Source organism: Vulpes lagopus, chromosome 23, assembly GCF_018345385.1.
Source record: "Vulpes lagopus strain Blue_001 chromosome 23, ASM1834538v1, whole genome shotgun sequence".
In the NCBI taxonomy this organism is placed as follows: domain Eukaryota; kingdom Metazoa; phylum Chordata; class Mammalia; order Carnivora; family Canidae; genus Vulpes; species Vulpes lagopus.
In genome coordinates, this window is record NC_054846.1 from 29,168,303 (window position 1) to 29,189,209 (window position 20,907).

Consider the following 20,907-nt stretch of genomic DNA (forward strand, 5'->3'; position numbering starts at 1 on the left):
ATATTAGTGTCCTGTGTCCTAGCAAATATGTACAGTATTCCTTCCTTACTCAGTGGGGATATGTCCCAAGACCTCCAGTAGATACCTGAAACCGTGGATGGTATCACACGCTATGCATACTCTTGCTTTTCCTCTAGCTACGTACCTATTATAAAGTTTAATTTATAAATTAGTCACAGTAAGAGATTAATAGCAATAATAATCAAATAAAATCATTACAACCATAAACTGTGACAAAAGTTAAGTGAATGTGCTCTCTCTTTCTCTCTCTAAATATCTTATTGTACTATAGTTATGCGTGTGATGATATGAAGGGAGGTGAGTGACATTAGGCACTAAGTATCCTTAGGCTGCCATCGACCTTCTATCACATGTTAGGAAAATCTGCCTCTATTCTCAAAGCAGTTGACTTTGTGTAACTGAAACCATAGAAAGTGAAACTGTGAATAAGGGGGCACTGCTGTATTCAGTGCCTTGTGAATTTGCTAATTTTTTCTAATTTGAATAGTGGTTCCTTAATTTGATTATAAACTCCGTGAGGTCAAGGCGTGAGTCTTTTACCAATAATTTAGTGCACTCCAACTTATCTAGGTCAGTTGGTTACCTTGGAAGCCATCCAGGAAATAAATTGGCTGTTTTTAAGCTTAGTTTAAAACATCCTGTTAACCAAAACATCTTTAGCCTAAAGGACAACATTGAGGTAGAGAATTTCAGAGGTGATGTCTTCTTCTAAAGGGAAGACCTGTTCAGAGAGGTTGAAATGACCTTCCCAAGACTACACAAATGGTATTGGTTGAAGTGTACATATGGTCATATAATCCTAAGGACCTATGGAGGTTGTGATACTACAGTTTGTTTTATATTTTATTTAAAATTCTGACTTTCCAGTACTCGTTTTCATGATGTTCTGATTTCTCCCTACTTTGAAAGCTATTTCTGTGGTTGCTATCAAAGTGCTCCTTGTCTATGCACTTAAATTTTCAGAAGTTGGATTTTAAGTCTTTAAGTTTGCATCTGTTCAAACGTGTTAGTTAACTGGGTCCTCATCTTTGGATAAACAAGCTCAGTGTTTTAATCCTGTGAATCACCTTAGGTAAATACTTTTTTTTTTTTTTTCATTTTCTTTCTTTTTTAACTTTTCATTTTAGAATTTGGAGTAATTTCAAGTGCACAGAATATATAGGAACAGAGAGGAACAATGAGACTATTTGGGACAACTTTTGACAACTTTGATTTATTAATAAGTTTCAGGCAGACAAGGAGAAAGATCCCTGCCTGATTCAGTGTAGATTTATTTGTGCCTACCTTGGCTTCTTAAGAGGGAAAGATTGAAAAATGTAGTGATGAAGTACAGATAAGGTAGGCTAGTTTCTTTTGGAATCCTTTTAGGGAAAGGTAAATGGAAATCCCCAGATACAGCAACCTGCCCCTACTAGTCGACAACCATCCTATTGTCTTGCAATATTTTCTTCCTGGACATAATTTGGATTTCACCTGGATATTCTACTTGGGCTTTGTCTTCATTCTTCACAGTAAAAACACTTCCAACTAAATTCCAGGGAGTATTTTTTTAAGCTCAACCCAAAATAGGATTAAGGAAAATGCTGTGTTGTATAATGAATGCTTAAGATTAGATTTTTTTTTTTAAAAGGTAAAATAAAGTAAATGATTTCCTTAATTTAAGTGGAAAAACTTGTAAATTTTACCTTTATATTAGCACTCAAGGCAAATGGATCTAGCCAGATCTTGAAATCTGCATGGGGCCCACAACCTATTTCGAGTTAGGAGCATGAGAGTCTCGAGGCCACAGTGAGGAAGTGAAGGAAGGAAACAGGTGCCATTGTAGGAACAGCATTAATTCTTTATCTCTGCTTATTTTTATCTTCATCTCTTCAGTGTTGAGACCGTCTTTATTATCCTAACCCTGGGTCTGGCCTAGATTCTGGTATATAACAGGGACTGTTAAGGAGCTGAAAGGCTTAGGGAATTAAATGTTCCTTTTCATAAGGTTGAGAATCCCCTGAATGTTTGATGGCTGAATGGGCCAATAAATTGTTAAGAGTTAAAAATACTCTTCCAGTTATCCAAGCACAAAATTGTGGGAAGGACTCTGAAATGCTTCCCTTTTCTCCTTTTTTCCTCTGTTGTAGTATCTGCCGATCAGTTTTCCTCTGCCTCTGCTTCCTGCTCTTTCCATTTCCCTTGTTATGTTCTAGACCAGGCCTTTCTAAACTCATGCCAAATTGTGGCAGTATCTTCCTTCTGGTCGTGCTACCTCTTATCACTGCCACCACCTCCAGGTAGCCTGGCACATTATCACAATCTCTTTTCAGGGACACCAAAAAGAAAAACACACTCCTCCTGTGTCTCCCCTTTATTCACATGCCACCATCACACTCACAATACTGGCACCAGATGTGTGGTTTTGTCCTAAACCAGGCAGTTCTCTTTGACACGAACTAAGTGTCCTATACGTTGATTCAATTCTGACATTATCTACCTGGCAATAGTGTCCAATTCTACAGAGTAAGGGCTCAGTCCCATAAGACTGTCCCTCTGCAAACTTCACATGCCATTCGCAAGTCCCAAGCTCTCACCTGTATTTCTGATCAACCACTTATTTTCATTTGCTCATTTATCACAAAAAGATAGGATGAAAGATACAGGTGAAAATCTAGATGGAAGAGAAGCATAGAGCAAGCTATGTGGAAAGGATCTTGGAGTTTCCATGCCGTCTCCAGGCACACTCTCCCAGCACCTCCAAGTGCTCAGTGACTAGAAGCTCTAAACCCTGTACTTGGAGACTTTTATGGATGCTTCATCATGTGGTCATGATCCATTATTAACTCTTCTTTAGCCCTCTCTCCCTTTCCTGTAGGATGGAGAATGGAGACTAAAAGTTCCAAAGTTTATAATCATGGCTTGATCTTTCTGGGAACCAGCCCTTATCTAGGAGCTATTCAGGAACCCACCCAGAGTCACCACATTAGAACAAAAGGCATACCTATCACCTAAAAAGTTCCAAGAGATTTAGGAGTTCTGTCAGAATTAGGGTCAAAGGCCAAACATTAGAACAAAAGATGCTCCCTAATGCCCTTATCACTTAAAAAATTACAAGGGTTTTAGGAGCTCTGTGCTGGCAACTGGGAACAGAGGCATAGGTATATATATGAAAACTGACTTATCCTATCGTAATGTAATATACTGGTCATTTGTCCAAACCCATAGAATGTACGACACTGAGAGTAAACTCTAATGTAAACTCTGGGGTTTCACGGGGTTGTGATGTGTCAGTGTAGGTTCCATCCATTCTAACAAACCTAGCACTCTGGTGGGGGATATTGATAGTGAGTTAGGCTGTGCACATCTAGGGTAGGGGGTTTATGGGAAATCTCTATGCCTTCCTATCAGTTCTGCTATGAACATAAAATTGCTCTAAAAAAATAAAGTCTTAATTTAGGGAGGAAGAAAACCCTTATTATTTACAATATAAAGGTTATAGGTTATAACCCAGAATTTCCCAAACCTTGTTTTCCTTTGTTCTAGCTGTAGTAGTTTTCTTATTCTCTCCTGAAACCTGCCCTCAAGGCCAACTTGTCTCTTTCATTAATCTCTATTTATATGGGCTGACCATGAGCTGGACACCTGTATAGACTGGCAAACATCAAGGTGGTCTTTGTGCTGATGGAGCCTGTAGTCCTCTTTAGAGCCATGCCCAACCACTCAGCCTTCCACGAAGCTCTTCCTCTCCTCATGTCCTGAAAATCAAACTGATCTCACTTGTTTGAGTATATTTGAGGATTTATTTTTCTTAAAGGCCACTTTTTTTCTTTGAAGGGATCTTTTGTGTGTATTAAAAAAATACAAGCATTATAAAACAAAGTCCTTCTTTATCTTCTGCCATCCAGAGATGATTATCATAGACTCTTTTAGATTTTTTTGTCTCTGTGTTATAGGCAGTATAAATTTTTTCAACAAAAAAAACCTTTATTTGTGAAAAGTTACTACACTGGTGTTGAAAAAAGTTGAATCAGTGAGGATCATGTCGAGAAAATAAAATGAAAAGCATAATTTAAAAATTCCTCTGAAATATCTTTTCCATTTCTATATTTAGGGGAAAAACAGTCCTTTGAACTTTGATTAAATTTGGATCAGGTAGTTTTCTTTGATCTTGTTCAAAATATTTATGTTATAAGTGACTAACGACATATTATATTACTTTTCCGGTAATCTTTCCTTTAGTCTGGGATGGCATTAACTCCCTCTAGGTTTTAGAAATCCAGGATTTCCCATGTCGGTAGAAAATGGGATATTAAAAACATCTGTTACAGTGTTCTGAAGCTATTAATTTGAGTTATGAACAGACTAATAAGCAGATTCAAGAAAAGGTCAGGATCATATTAATGCATGAAAAAAAAATCCTTACTGAAAAACAAAACTCTGCTTAACAACTATTTGTTTTATAACCCAGGACTAATTGTCTACATCAGAAGTCATTCTAACACTTTGTCTAGGGCAGAATTTGATGAAAGGTGGGGCTCTCCCGGGCACCGGCCAAGGAATTTCATTCCTAAAGAATCCAAAGACCCTGATGTAAGGCAGTTCTATCCATGTGACACGGGAGGGTGATGATATTCAGAATTCCTGTTATTTGCTCAGCTCTCACTCTGTTGCAATTAATTTTTTTAAAAGATTTTATTTATTTATTTATTCATGAGAGACACACAGAGAGGCAAACACATAGGCAGAGGGAGAAGCAGGCTCCCTTAGGGGAGCCCGATGTGGAACTTGATCCTGGGACTCCCAGGATCACGGATCACGCCCTGAGCTGAAGGCAGATACTCAAACCACTGAGCCACCCAGGCGTCCCTGTTGCATTTTATTTTTATTTATAGTTGTGGGCAAGGTATTTTGAGAGATGATGCTTAATAAATTATATCCATGAAATAGTATTGTGGAAATAAACATTTAGTACTATGGAGAGACTTTAAGATATAGGCATATCTGCCTGTTCTATTAAATTATAGCTTTAAAATGTAATCTCAGTTTCTCTATAGAACAAAAGTTCTTAACCTTTTTTGTGCCTGGATCCCTATGGCAATCTGATAAAGCCTATGGATCTCTTAGAATAATTTTTTTAAAGTTACAGAGTAAAATACATAAGACTAAGAGGAAACCAATTGACCTGAAATGCAGTTATTAAAATAGTTTTAAAGTGTTACATGTTAATACATGTGCTGCTTTAGTAATGCATTAAATAAGAAGATCTGGTGGCAGATCTAAGAATTACTGTGATTTTGATGTAATGGTGACAATAAACAATATTTTGAGATATCTACAACAGCTGTAATGTGATATAAAAAAATGTATGACTTCTCTGGTGATAAAGTCACTGGTATCATTGATGATACTGTGGTTTGTTGCCTACATTCATAATGGAAGGAAATTCTGTATTTCACTTAAAGGGTAGTGAAAATATTATTTGTTTCTTTGTGTGTTTTACCCATCCAAGGCTACAGATCCCCAGAATCGTACCCATAGACATTACTACAAAGCCATTCTTTTTCCAATTCTTAGTGTATATTTAACTCAGATTCCCTGTAGATAGCCAAATGCCTCTATTGCTGGGACTTGCCTTGCTAAAGCAAGCTGTGTTGCTAAAGAATTTTCCTCTTATGTGTTTGTCAGAGTTATGGGCTGACAGGAACTGTTCCACTTGAAGAAAACTGAGATTCAGTCAAACTTTGAATTCACTTTGGTGCTTATGTTTGCTTTATTTCACTCTTGGCCATTATTTGGGGAGTAAAATAAAATATACTTACTTCCCTAAACCTAAATTTGCTCTTTGTTCATAATCCGAGTGGTAAGAACCAAATATGGATAAGAACTGCTTTAAGTGGGGCTTGAGTGTGCCAACACCGTTTCAATACTTTTGAGATGCTCATTTGATAAACTGGCAGTCTTAACGGCCAGAAAATGTATCCACAACAGAAAGCAGTCTCAAACAATGGATATTTACTTTGTTGGGAGACTTCCTATGGTTTTGACTCCTCTGAGGGCATCCTGGATGTGCCTAGCTAGTCTGTCCCACTAAAAAAGGGATCAAGAGGAGATTCTGCTACACAGTTTTGTGTTAGGATGAGCCCAGAGTTGGGTTTGGTTCATGAGTCCTTTGGACATACCCCCTCAGGACCAGACTTACCAAAGTCTAGGGTAGTCCACCTGCTATGGTTATGTGCTATGTAAGGGCTTAAACTGACGTCTAGCTTCAGCTTGTAGTTTGCTCACCATCATGTGTCCTGGTGAGGAGCTGCATCAGCCCGGGAAAGGTAGCCTTTTCTAGTTCACAGAAAGGCATTGCTTACTTTCCTAGCCATGAATCTGTGAGCCTGAGAGCCCAGAAAGGTCACATTTTCTAACTTAGACAAACACATATGTACAAGAGGCAGTCCAGGGCTGCAGAGACCAGAATTGAATTAATATTTGAGAGGCAGGAGAATGAGAGCAGAGGCCTGAGAATTTTTTAATTAATCTGATCCTTAAAGTATCAATTCTCAACGGCTTAGTTGAGATTAGAAGCAAGAAGTAGTAACCCTAAATGGACTATCATTTTAGTCCATCATAAATTCAGGAAACATTTGTTGAATATGTACTGGTCCTTATTCTAGATGCTGGGATATAAGGATTTAATTTAGGCTCCTTCTCCTCATGAAGCCTTCAGTTTAGCACTTATGCTAAAATGGTACTTGACGCCGTACAATCATTAATGAAGTTTCTGACAAATTGCCAATGCTCCATCTTCTCATTAAGGTTAACTTGAAATTTTGGGATTTTATCAGTACACATCAAAATAATTTTGTATATAGGAAGAAATAGAGTACATAATTAAAGAATATTCTAGGAGGGAAACAGTACTCATTCTAAAACATCAGCAATTAAAAATACATAATGCCATTGCAAGAATAGACTTACTGATTGAAAAATAATAATTATCATTCTGTTATTGTAATAGGGAAGTAACTTAAAAACACCCTGTTTATAAGAATCTAACGTATGATAGTAGGAAGTGTAAGACAGTAGAAAAAAAGGATTGTTAATTGAATAACCTGTTAAAATTTGAAAAACTAAGATTCATATGTCAGTGAATACACTAAAAATCAAAATTAAACATAAACAGGCAGAACACAGAAGCTTTTTAGGGCAGGGAAAATACTCTGTATGATACTATCATGATGGATGTGTGTCATTTTATATTTGTCCAAACCTACAGAATGTCCAACACCAAGAGTGGACGATGGACACTGGGGGATAATGATGTGTCAGTACAGGTTTATCAGTTGTAGTAAATCCTCTGATGGAGGATGTTGATAATAGGAGAGACTATGCATATTTGGGAGCAGGAAGTATATGGAAAATCACTGTTCCTTCCCCACAGTTTTACTGTAAATTTAAAACTGCTCTTAAAAAAAAAAGCCTTAATTAAACTAAAAACTAAATGTAAAGCAGTAAACTATAGTAAAAACAGGAAAAAATGAAATGTGTTATTTATTAAAACTCTTAAGGATAGAGAAAGGAGGAGACATGGTTTTCTAAGCCCAGAAAAATAAAGAAGTTCTTTATTAAGAACTTTTTTTTTTTTAATAAAGAAGTTCTAAAGGAAAATACTGATGCCTTTCTAGTATTCTAAATAATATAAACATAAAGGCTTAAAATACAGTCAAAATTAAAAGATATAAATCAGAAAAATATATTAGTAGCAAACATGAAAAAAATTGCTTTCTTGCTAAGAATAAGACTCCCATAGATATATGGACTAAACTTAGGAACAAAGAGTTCACTCAGAAAATGCATAATAAATACACAGTGGTATATCTAATATCTTCTGAATCATAAATATCAATTAAAACAAGTTTTCAGTTCCTCCTACCACATCAGCAATAAAAACCTACAATACACATAATTGAATCATTTTAGTGAAATTGATATTCTCATGTCATTTTAAATTAGTACATCCCTTTAGGGAAGGTTTCTCATGATATATTTATCAGTACTTAAAAAAAACCCTTCATTCTCACTGATCAGAAAATAGTTTGAACTATGGGAAAAGACATATATATCAAGGGATACTGATTGTTACTTATAATTAAAACGATTACACAGTTATTATTCAAGCTCATTAACTTTCATAAGAGAAACAGTACCCTTTGTCTAAGGGTACTGTTTGTAGTTATGCATGGGCATATCTATATGTGCCCATTCGGTATACAGCAGAATCATTATGGGCAAATTAGGGTATGTGGCCATCCTATTTATAGCAGCCAAAACAAGGTAACTTTAAAATGACCTAAAAGTCTAATAGAGTACCTAAGTACTGAATAATATATTCCTGTCATGGGATATTATTCTACTACTCTTACGGAAAAAAATATCTAAATATGTTAAATGTAACTGGGTTATACAATCCTGTATATTATTAAAATTTAAATTAAGTAAAACCAAGCATTTTATAAAAACAGAAGGAAATACTTTTAAATAACAGTTATCTTAGAGAGATGGCATAGTTTCAGTTTTGGAGTTTTCTCCATTATTTAATTTACCAAATTTCCTATAATGCATTTTAGAATTTTTTTTAAAAAATATGCTTCATAATACATTAGAATGATAATCATTACAGGTTTTCAATTTGGTCTGCCCAACTTATTTTATGTATGAGGATACTGATGCATAAATGCTACAGATCATGGCTAAGTCACATGCCTCAGCTAGAGGTAGCTGGACAATTGAAAATCTGTCTTCTCACTACCACTGAGGGCTCTTGACCACTTCACCAAGCTGCCTTGAAGATGGCAGCAGTATGTCTTTCAACTTAACATTTGACTCTTTTTTGTGGTATTTAACATAATCTGCACTTTGTTTCAGAAGTCAGACTAGTTCTTAGTTGCTTTGGCAAAGCAGCTTATTTTCAGATCCCATAATTCAGGATGTGTAGCTGATTTCATTAGATATGTAAGGAGGAAAGAAGAAATGTGGGTGATACAAAGCAAAACATGTCCTCCAATTCAAAACACTTGACTTTGGAACGTTACTGTCCAGTACTTTCATTTCCTCTGTGCTATGCCACGAACAGTTTTCTCAGCACACAGTCTAGGAATCCGACGGGGTGTCATTGAATTAAAATGTCCAAGAATTCCACAGATGACTCAGTTTTAGGAAGGTTAAGTGTACTTCTGAACAGTTTTCTGCTTTAAGTTGATTATTTTTTGATTAGGTAATCAGGGTGTTAAGGTTACTAGCAGCCTATATCTATATATCTATATATCTATATCTATATCTATCTATATATATATAAAATATGGCTTAGACCTCTGCTTTAAGTTGATTATTTTTTGATTAGGTAATCAGGGTGTTAAGGTTACTAGCAGCCTATATATAGATACATATATCTATATATTTATATCTATATCTATATATATAAAATATGGCTTAGACCTCTCACAAGATATGGTATTTGTTGTGTCCTTATTCTTTCACTCTGGGCCTCATATATGAGAACAAAATTAACTTGTATTATCTCTTGAGGTACATGGAGTGTTTGCTTAATTTTGTGCTTCTAATGGTGCTAATAGGGATAATTAACTTTTATTAATCAACGATGCCACCTGGTGGCCAGAAAGTACATTTTATGGTGCCCACACACACTGCAATCAACTTTTTTTCTTTGGTATAAGTAACCTACGCGGCATTTGAAGCATTTTTATTATCAAAGTTTTTAAAAATGCCTAGCTTGGTTTGGCAAAAGCAGGAAAGTCATGGAATACTATCAGTCTAATATGGCACATTGAAATAACTACTCTGTTGTCATTGTTTCTAATGAAACTCAGGCAGGATACTCCGTTCTAAATGGTACAAGTAAGAATTCCCTATGACTCACACAAGCGTGTCTGTCTGGTTTCTGTTCCTGGGTTTCACCTGGGTTATAACAGTCACTGGGGCAGCTAGTGGTTTCAGTGCTCCTCCCATCTGACTCAGAGGCTGATCGGTCACATTCTTCTCATTCTGCCGTTAAAGCACTGAGTGATTCTTAACTGAGGGCTCATGGTCTTGTCTTTGAAACGGTAAAAGTTCTCAAAATGATGTACTGCAACAAGGTCCCCTGAAAATATAGATGTATGGATAGGATGTATTCACTGGAAAGTTGAATTTCGAAAATTCAATTTTAGAAAATTGGATTTTGAAAGTTGAAATTTAAATTGACAAGGAAAGTAAACTTAAGGCCATAACTTCTGTGGTTAGAAGCATGATTTTGCAACATCTTAGTGGTGGGTTTTCCACTTAGCCCATTTGTGTATTTCTTTTTTTTTTTTAAATTTTTATTTATTTATTCATGAGAGACACACAGAGAGGCAAGGACACAGGCAGAGGGAGAAGCAGGCTCCATGCAAGGAGCCCGATGTGGGACTCGAACCCAGGAATCTGGGGTCACGCCCTAAGCCAAAGGCAGGGGTTCAACTGCTGAGCCACTCAGGCGTCCCCATTTGTGTATTTCTACTCTTTTTATGAAAGTTCAGGATGGCAGGCTGAGCTCAGGGGGGAAAAAATGAAACTCAGAAGCTTATCAGGTTCAGCCCCATGATCCTGAGGTCAGTATTTCCTAATAAAGACATCTTCCAGTGAGCTCTCTTGGTTTAGAGAAATGTGTCCATTTGCTTGTGTATACTTCTATATTAAAGAACAAAAGTTGAAGACAAAGTAGGAACTTCCATGAATCTGATACTTAGGTAAATCTACTTTCCTTTCCACCCTCTTCACCTCACTAGAACCTTTAAGGAACATCACTTTCGATTCATGAGACAGCCTGGATATGGAAAAGATGTAAGAAGGAGAGTGGGTTTTTCTCCTCTCCTCTCCTCACTCTTATAGAAAAGTTAAATATTTGGACTTACCAAACATGGCTTATAAATCGAATGCATTCTGGGTAGGGTCAGAGTAAGATTAAGTTAATTTTTCATCTCCAGGTGAGGCTAAGTCTAATGTATAATATATGTATTTTGTTAATTTTTGTGGTTTTCTTATCTATTTGACTGGTAGCAAACTCTCCAACTTGTGTTCAGATTACTTGAAGAGCTGAATAGCTAAGTGATGGTCTCTGGTAAGATCAGACCTATGCTGTGGTGTGTGCAGAAGCTTACTGTTGTCACACGCGGCATCTCACCAGAGCTTGTTGCCAGTGCAGGATATTTACAATGAGCCTGTCTAGACTCATAGGTTCTTGGGTCACTGTCTCAAAGGTATACAGAGTTTCAGCAGTTGGGTGTGTTGTGTGTATGTCATCTATTGAGTTTAAAAAGCTCACACTAAAAAAAAAAAAAAAAAAAAAGCTCACACTAACATCCAAGTTTCCCTTTGTGTCTTTGAGCATGACTTCATAAATCCATGGGATGAAACTATACTGTTCCATAACTATTGCTGAGTGGTGATTGATTCTGATAGAAATGCATTCAGTCTCTTCCTATGCCTTTCCTCTTTTTACTTTCTCAACTCCCACTGGCTTAGGATTGGTTTCAGCCTTTATTGCCCTTTACCTAAACATAATTCTGTCAACAAAATTATTTATATTTTTATATATGAAGCATTTCTTGTCCCCTGTATGCAAAGGCCCTGGCTAAGTGCTTCAAGGAATAGAAAGATGAATGCAACATGGGTCCTGCCCGCAAAGAGCTTTGAGTCTAATAAGAAAATGATAGAAGGCATAAAGTAACTACTGTGTAATGTATTATTCAAAGGGAGAGAATATTTCTTTCAAATGGAAAGTTTGGCAAGAGAATAGGAATTTGAGATGAACCTTGAAAAATAGGAGTAGAATTTTTATATGCAGAGACAAAGAAAAGGATTCAGTAGAAGGGAACATTAGGGACAAAAAGTATAGAGCCAGGGACCACATGGGAATTGTTTAACACATTACACAGAATCAGACTTTGGTAAGAACAAAGGGCCTGTGGTTTTTTTTTTTTAAATTTTTATTTATTTATGAAAGTCACACACACAGAGAGAGAGAGAGAGAGAGAGAGAGAGGCAGAGACACAGGCAGAGGGAGAAGCAGGCTCCATGCACCGGGAGCCCGACGTGGGATTTGATCCCGGGTCTCCAGGATGGCGCCCTGGGCCAAAGGCAGGCGCTAAACCGCTGCGCCACCAGGGATCCCTTTTTAAATTTTTTTTTTTTAATTTTTATTTCAAAGGGCCTGTGTAAGTAGTAGCAAGAGAAAAAAAACAGAAGTCAATAGTGATCCTGTAGTAGGGGGAATTTAAATTCCAGGGAACAGAATTTGTTTTGGGGTGTGTATGTGTGTTTTTTGTTTTTTAGGATTTTTTTTTTTTTTCAGAATTTGTTTTGAGAGGTAATGGGAAACCATCCAACATTTCTCAACAGAGAATGAAGTACCTTGAGACCCCATGGCATTCCTTAGTGTTAAAGAGTTCTAAAATATAACCTATTGGGGCAGCCTGGGTGGCTCAGTGGTTTAGTGCCTGCCTTCGGCCCAGGGTGTGATCCTGGAGTCCCGGGATCAAGTCCCATGTCAGGCTCCCTGCATGGAGCCTGCTTCTTCCTCTGCCTGTGTCTCTGCCTCTCTCTCTCTCTCTCTCTCTCTGTCTCTCATGAATAAATAAATAAAATCTTTAAAAAAAATAAAAAAATTAAAAAAGTAACCTATTGCCTTAAATTTTTTCAGTATAATAAAAACTACTATATACCACATAGCTTATTTGAAGATCATCTTCATCTAGAACAGAGTTTCTCAATTGCAGATAATTCTTTTGGGTCAGAGAATTCTTTGTTGTGGGGTTGTCCTGTGCATTTGTAGGATATTTAGCAGCATCCCTGGCCTGTAGCCACTAGATGCCAGTAGCACCCCCTTTTCTCCAGTTATGACAATCAGAAATGTCTCCAGATGTTTCCAGATGTCTCCTGGTGGGCAAATTTGCCCCATTTGAGAACCGCTGCTCTAGACATATTTTTTATATTCCTCTGCTGTCCTCTGCATTGTTAAACTCTTAGAGTGACAAATTCCTTAGGCATTCAGTCTATCAATACTTAGAATTTTGTACTGGACATACATCTGATTTGAAATTAAGGCAATTCATGTGTATTAGACTAAAAGTGCTGAACTGGGCATCAGGAGACCTGGATTCTAGTCCTGGCTATGCCACAAAGAGATTGTGGCTTCGGTGAGACCCTGTGCTCAGTAACCTGATTCCTCTTGAAAATGACCAGTGTGACTGACCCCTGATGCTCTTTCTAGCTCTGAACCTGGATCCTGATTTCAGATGCATCTCAGGGCTTTATTCTCTCACATTTTTAAAAAGTTAACACACATTGAACTAGCACATATATATTAACCAACCAGTATTGAATAAGAAAGATGAAGTGATTTTTCCTTAGTGTTTTATTTTACTAAATATTATAATCCTTTTCCTTTTCTAGATTATTTGAAAAATCTTCTAGAGGACTCTGGAGATTACAGAGACACTCAAGGTAAATAATTTTTATGGTATTATATATGTTGCAGAAGTTCTTATGTTGTAGCCGGTCATGGGACCCAGCATTATCTGGTGTGAGGAAGGTTCCTTCTATGCTCAGTCACTCTGTGCCAGTGGTAAATTCACCTTCTCTAGATGTCTGTTGCTTTGAAAAGCAGGGATTGAAGCAGTTGATCTGCAAGATCATTTCCAGCTTTAAAATCATGAGTTCATGAAGTGATTGAACTATATAGATGAGGGATACAGTCTAAAATAGCATATTCTGGGACTCTTTGATGCTAGACAGTTGCTTTATTATCCTTTTAACCCTCACTCCTAGTAGCACTTAAAGGAAAACTTCCATTACAATGCAAGGGACTCACTGATATTCACAGGTTAATCCACTGTGTGTGTCTGTCTTTCTCTCACACACATATACACACAGGGATTAATTCTCTTCAGGATAGTAGTATTTCCATTTATCCCCAAAACACTTATTTCAAATGCTATAGGTATATCCCTGGCTCTAATCTGAAGTACATGTCCACCTCATTAATTTCGTGAGTTTTCATCACAATTCTTGCGCATCCTTTACACCTTTAGAGTACAAACTAAACAGGTTTTTAACTCATTTTGTAGAGATTCTTATTCAATCTCTTAATCATTTTACTTCTACTTCTGTAACATCTATTTACAAGTGTTTCATGTTTTTTAAATCATTATTATTATTATTATTATTTTAGAGAGAGAGAGCATAGAGTGGGGGGAGGATCAGAGGGAGAGGGGTCAAGCAGACTCTATGCTGAGCATGGAGCCCAACTCAGGGCTTGATCCCACGACCCCAGGATCATGACCTAAGACAAAACCAAGAGTTAGAAGCTTAACCAACTGAGCCACCCAGGCACTCTAAAAAAGCACCTGAAGAGTGTTTTGCTTTTAAAAGTGCTTTTTTTAGAGTGCTTGGGTGGCTTAGTCGGTTGAGCCTCCAACTCTTGATTTTGGCTCAGATCATGACATCTGGGTCGTGAGATGGAGCACGGGGCTCCCCATTCAGCAGGGAGTCTGCTGGAGTTTCTCCCTCACCCTCTGCCCCTGCACCTCCCCCGTGTGTGTGTGTGTGTGTGTGTGTGTGTACTTGCACTATCAAATAAATAAATACAATCTTAAATAGAATAAAAGTGGGTTTTTTTTTTCTTTTTTTAAAGGCAGAGTTTAGAGTAGAGGATGTAGTGTGCTTCTTAGGTGAACATGTAATCTAGTTGTAATACCCATCAGATAAAGAACAAAACACATAGCTTTAAAGTCAAGATGTACTGAGCAGTGCAGAATCATTTTGAAGGGGGGGTAGTGTGAAGATTGAAGAGGCGGGGCTTTGCTTAGGAAGAAGTGGGACCGGAAATGCGAAATGAAGGGTAGACAAGATGAAGAATGGGCATTCCAGATCAGTGTCTGCTTCATTTTAGCAGATCTTAGTGAATAGGCCTCAAGACAGCATCTATCTCAGAGTTTCTGCCTTTAAGGAAAGTGAGTTATTAGCCCCATTTTACAGATAGAACAAAAAAAGACCAGAGATGAAGGAGCTTGTTTAAAGGAAATTATACACTTCAGCAAAGAGATAGGTTTGAATAAGTGGTGAACAGTGAAGTGTACAGTATGGCCAGAAGTGTGACAGTAAAGTCATGAGCAGTTGTAGACAAGAGTGCCCAGGGAGGGGAGAAAATGAGGCAAACACACCTCTAGAAGTTAGGCAGAAGAGTGAGAAGAACAAAGTCCCCAGGGATCCTTACGGGGATGACATGGGGAAAGTAGAATTGCAGGATGGATGGAAGAAGGTAGTGTGGAGATCTGGTCACCAAATAACAGCAGCTTTATCATTTTATCCATTCACTCATTAAATCCTAAAGCTTTTCTCTCCACCCACTGGGAATTCACATGGGCCAGAAAGAAGGGAATGTGTCCAGGATCATCTTTTGAATATCTGGTGTGCCAAGTGTCAGGTGCAGTACATTCTGATCCATGCATGGAGTATCTATAAGGAAGTACTGCTTTTCCTTGATAATGTTGATAATAATACTTGTTTAAAGAATGTAGAAACCTCTCAGGTTAATATCAGAAAGAGAAACTCTTGGTGGGTTATAGTATGTAGACAAAAAAACAACAACAACAACAACAAAAAAAACCTCAACCTCTTTCCAGAAATTGATTTTTCTTTTAATAGTCCTTTCCTTGCTGATTACTGCCACTGCCACACCAGCCTCAGGGGATATACTTCCCTCTAACACTATATTATTTTTTCTCAATGGGAATGCTACTGTCCTAGAGGATAACCTTCTTTGTATGAACTTCTAATTCATTGCAATTGCAATGATGTTTAGCATTCCTGGTTCCTACCTGCTAAAGGCCAGTGAACCTTCCCTGTCACTTCGACAACCAAAAATTGTCTTTACCCATGTCTCTAGAGAAGCATTACTATCTTAAGAACCCAAAAGGAGACAAAGTACAGACTTTTCCCTTTGTATCTAATTATGAAGTCAAGATGATAAGACTGGAGGATTCAGAAACACTTTGCTAAAGGCAAGGGGTTAATAAAAAGAATAAACACAAACGAAGCTAAATTACTCAGCTCACAAAGTAATGCATGTCATTTTCTAAGGCCTAGTTTGCTTCTGTGTGGCACTTCCTCCCTCTTGGGATCAGACTAACAAGAGGCAGCTGAGTCCTGACCCTCTAGATTGCCACTTCTCATAGTTCTGGTTTCCTATCCTAGGGTACTTCTCTCTCAAGGCAGTTCATAGTGGAATGGTTCTTAACTTCCAGGTGAAATCCTCTCCTTGTCCTTGTAAACTTCAGTATAATCAAAGCTCAGCACAAAGCAACCCTAACATTCATACTGTTGATACCTATTGCCTATAATGTCTTCTTTAGAGTCTTTCTTGGGCTATTTTTTTACATGAGTACTGTTTTTCCTTGCTGTTGCCCCCATCAGACCTCATCATCCATATTTCTGCCTCAGTTAACTTTGGGCCCCTCCAGAGGTTGCTGCTACAAATTTGCCATCTTGCCATCAGGAATTGTTTAATGTTGCAGTTCACTGGAATAACTGATGTCCCTTCTGTTCCTGCACATTTTAGATGCCCTTGCTGTCGTTATAGAGGTAGCCAACCATGCCAATGACACTATGAAGCAAGGAGTAAGTATCTCGATTTCAGTGGCTGGCATACTTTTGAACCTGGGGGCCTAGGCCTTCATATGCTATATATTCTCTTTCTGTAGGACAACTTTCAGAAGCTTATGCAGATTCAGTACAGCTTAAATGGACACCATGAAATAGTGCAGCCTGGACGGGTAAGTGTTTTAGGCTGCCTTTGGCAAATTTAGTACAATGCATTTAGACAACTTTTATAGCTATTTTGCATTTCAGTTCTGAAAACAAGTTATATGTTGTTTTTACTCTTCACTGACTCAGTCTGGATCAACTCAGTTCATTCTATCCACTCAAAACTTTTGTAATTTAAGTCACTGTGACAAGAAGTCCAATTCAATTAGGAGAATGGCAGGGGACCCCACAGAGTATCTGATTAAATAGAATCATTTTATTGTGTAATACTAACTGACCTCACACAGCTTTAAAGAGAATTTCATTTAAAATCTTTAAAGTAAGAGGGGATGATGAGGAGAGGGAAAAAGTTGGTATTTTGATGCTCTTCATAGAGCACAAAAGTGGCCTAGAGAATGAATTCAGGAAAATTACAAAATATAATTGTCAGGATGTTGGCTATGCCCCATGATTAAGTACATGCTCAGTCAATTACATTTCAGACCACATAGTACCCCTGGGACCAATATTGGATTTATGAAACTCTGCCAGCTTGTCCAACTCCTTAAAGTGTTTAAAAAGAAACCATGACTAAAAAGTCACATGGAAATTATGTCCACCCAGCCCCGTCTCCAAAAAAATTCTGGGGAAAGAAAGCTAAAAAACAAATTATATGCATTATAGTTGTGTTATGGTGGGACTAAATGGGCATTTGTTTGGATGAATCAGGTTTTTCTTAAAGAAGGAACTCTGATGAAGCTGTCACGGAAAGTCATGCAGCCCCGAGTGTTTTTCCTGGTAAGTGGCCATGTGTGTTTCTTATGAGCCGGAGGAGGGGATAATTGCCTAATGGACAGAGACATTTGTATATGACAGATAAGCTTAATACATTCAGAGAGTTTTAGTGGGATCTTTGACTGGCTGACTTGGTTACTTGCATTTCAGTTATAGGAAGCAAAGTCTTTTATGATGCATCACCAGAAAATTATTTCCTTTTTGAATTCAGTTTATGTCATTTCTAACTTAGAAAAAATGATTCAATCAATTATTTAGTCAGGTTGTAATGCTTCAGTAGGATTTAGAATTCAGAAAACATATCTATTACAGAACTTAGAAAGAAAGCACATTTTCTAGAAATTGCCTTTTTAAAGTAATTCTAATAAGGCACTCTGGATGGTCATAGTTTATATAAGTGGACAAAGTGTTTTTGTTCAGAGAACTTTTAATGAAAAAGTAGCATTTATCCTCTATTTCAATGTCTTATCAATGTAGGTTGATACTTGTTGGTTGATATTTGTAGGTTGATATGTGTTGCTTTAGTTTATCCTATGAAATATTTCTACTTTCAGTTTAACGATGCCCTATTGTATACAACACCGGTGCAGTCCGGGATGTATAAACTGAACAACATGCTCTCATTGGCTGGAATGAAGGTCTGTACATCTGTTAGAAGATATTTCTTAACCCAAATAAATTTAAAGAAGCCTTAAGATAATCATCTTTCTCATATCCTTGACTTTCCTCTCTCCTTGTGTTACTGTTTATGTGTTCATTTATTCATTCACTAGTCATTTGCTCACTCATACATTCATTTATTCATGAGGTATTTATTGAGAACTATAAACAAAACATGGCAGTAGATTTGGTGAAAAATACAAGATGAATTGAATTATGATTGTTTTTTGACTGTCCCCCAAGACCCCACCCCCCCAGGAGCTTATCAACTGGTTGGGAAGATAGTACACTACACATAAATATCAGTAGATAGACAGTAGTAGATATCACTGAAGTACAATTCAAATTGTAAAGGTACAATTAAATTCGGGGGGAGTTCTGGGGCGCCTCGGTGGCTTAGTCAGTTAAGTGTCCAACTCTTGGCTTAGACTCAAGTCACAATATCAGGGTTGTGAGATCAAGCCCCATGTTGGGCTCTGCACTCAGTGCAAAATCTGCTTGAGATTCTCTCTCCCTGTCTCTCTCTGCCCCTCCCCCTCAAATAAATAAAATATTTTTTTAAAAAAAAAGTTTTGGGGAGTTCAGAAAATAACATGCAGCTTTCAGTGGGATCTGGTGGAGAAATTGGTAGCAGCTAGGAAACTGGGAGAAGTGAGGAGGTTTTTGGCGAAAAAGCCACAAGCCTTAAAGAATAGGTCACCATTTGGCCATGCTGATAGGTGGGGGAGGCATTCCAGGTAGAGGCAGTAGTGTGAGCAAAGTAGTAGTGGGAAAGTTGGGCCTATGTGTATGTAGGTATTTAACTCTGGCACACAGAGTCAATGAGGGAGAGTCGTGGTAGATAAAGGTGAATATGAGGGTTGGTGGATGATAGCAGCTAGGGTATTGGCAGGTTTAGCTATGCTTCAGAGATGAGATTTGCAATAGGATGAATTTGCTCAAATTGTTTTGCTTTCTTTAAGGTCAGAAAACCTACCCAAGAAGCATATCAGAATGAACTAAAGATTGAAAGTGTAGAACGTTCCTTTATCCTCTCAGCCAGGTAAAATTTAAAAATATGTATATGTGAACATTTACCAGTATTACAGCATTTTTTACATTTAGATTTACTAGACTTACATTTTTTTTCCTTTTCGGTCTTAAAACCATGCAGTTTCCTCTTGGTTTACTGTGTAAGTAAAAAGTCTGATTGCTGATTCAGTAATGTGTTTGAAGCACGAAGATAAAAATGTTCCTGTGAAAAGAATAATGATGCTGAAAAGTGCCTTGCTGATCTTTGTGTGTGTGTGTGTGTGTGTGTGTGTGTGTGTCTGTTTGAATTCTTCAAACCTTTTACAATGGCAACTAATGTTCTTAAAGACACCTAGTACTTTATAATTCACTAGGAAACTTGCATAGCCTGGAAAGGTCATGACAAATCTACGAGGTAGATGTCATCTCATTTAGAAATGAGGAAGACTAAGAGAAAAAGTGAATTGCTCTCTTAATGATACATAGCTGACAAAATCAGGGTACAAATAGAAATTTTTTTACTTCTCAATCTGTTGTTATTTATGATACCACATTGCCTCAAAGTGGAACCTGCAGTGACTTATGTGTAAACCAAAATATATTACCATTACTTAGATTAAGTACCAAGGAAACAAGAAGCTGTATGTCTCATATGTGTACATTACTGAGTTACTGGCCATGTGACAGAAGGGGATGTTTGGCAGGATTTGGCTGGTGTAGATAGAGACACCAGCAGCCATAGCATGCTCCACTGCTGGATCTGGATATGGATAGCAAGTCTGGCCAGCTCTCAGACCTAACCTCTAATAAAAATAGTAGCAAACACTTGACGTAGCATTTACTTTGTGCCAGGCACTCTTCCTAAGCACTTTCTGTATTTTCCTTCATTAAATCTTCACAAACACCTTATAAGTTACTAATTTTATACCCATTTTTTGGTGAAAAAAGCCACCCAGCTATAAGTATCAGGGCCAGGATTTGAACCCAGGCAGCCTGCTTCCAGCTATGTCTATACCAGTAAAATCTACTAGAATTCTCACTAGCAGCTAGTGTCCTAACTGGAGCCATGTATTACCTGGCATCTTGCATGATGTTGAACTTGTCATTTATTTTCTCTTTTAATTTCCACAATAACTAGTAGAGTAGGTGTTGTCTTGACCTTCCAGATAAGAAAAATGCAGATTCGTAACACTATAAGATTATTCAACTAGTAAGCAGTGGAGCTGAAATTTTAACCTGGTGTATCTGGCACTGGAAGTCATGCTTTCAACCATTATAATAGTGCCTATGTCCATGGATGTCAAGGACTCAAACCAAGGACTCAGTCTGACTTCCCATGATGGGAACAAGAGCAGCACCTTGGGTCATTGTCACTTTTCTGAAATGGAATGGCCACTGCTGCCTGACACCAGATTTCGGGATAAGAGAAGACAAATAGGGTTTGTTCAAGGTTTGTCAAATGTTTCCCAACCTCCAGCCAAAGCAAGCAGTTCCTGGGAGGTACCTGATGCATCCTACAGGTTAATATTTGGAGAAAGATGGTAAACTCTTGATTATCTGGAACTGAGACTTTTTTAATTTGAATAAAAGTGCAAGGAACATCAAGCC

At 37.6% G+C, this 20,907-nt stretch overlaps 1 protein-coding gene across 2 annotated transcripts in view; it reads left to right on the forward strand.

Annotated features, from left to right (window-relative positions):
* The window catches only part of FGD6 (FYVE, RhoGEF and PH domain containing 6), a 110,272-nt gene that overhangs the window by 72,124 nt on the left and 17,241 nt on the right, over nucleotides 1-20,907 (forward strand). For both annotated transcript variants that reach the window (XM_041738378.1, XM_041738379.1), the window contains exons 9-14: nucleotides 13,483-13,533; nucleotides 16,649-16,707; nucleotides 16,791-16,862; nucleotides 17,563-17,631; nucleotides 18,183-18,266; nucleotides 19,251-19,330. In XM_041738378.1, the coding sequence (XP_041594312.1) occupies nucleotides 13,483-13,533; nucleotides 16,649-16,707; nucleotides 16,791-16,862; nucleotides 17,563-17,631; nucleotides 18,183-18,266; nucleotides 19,251-19,330 (415 nt within the window). The remainder of the gene's footprint in view (nucleotides 1-13,482; nucleotides 13,534-16,648; nucleotides 16,708-16,790; nucleotides 16,863-17,562; nucleotides 17,632-18,182; nucleotides 18,267-19,250; nucleotides 19,331-20,907) is intronic.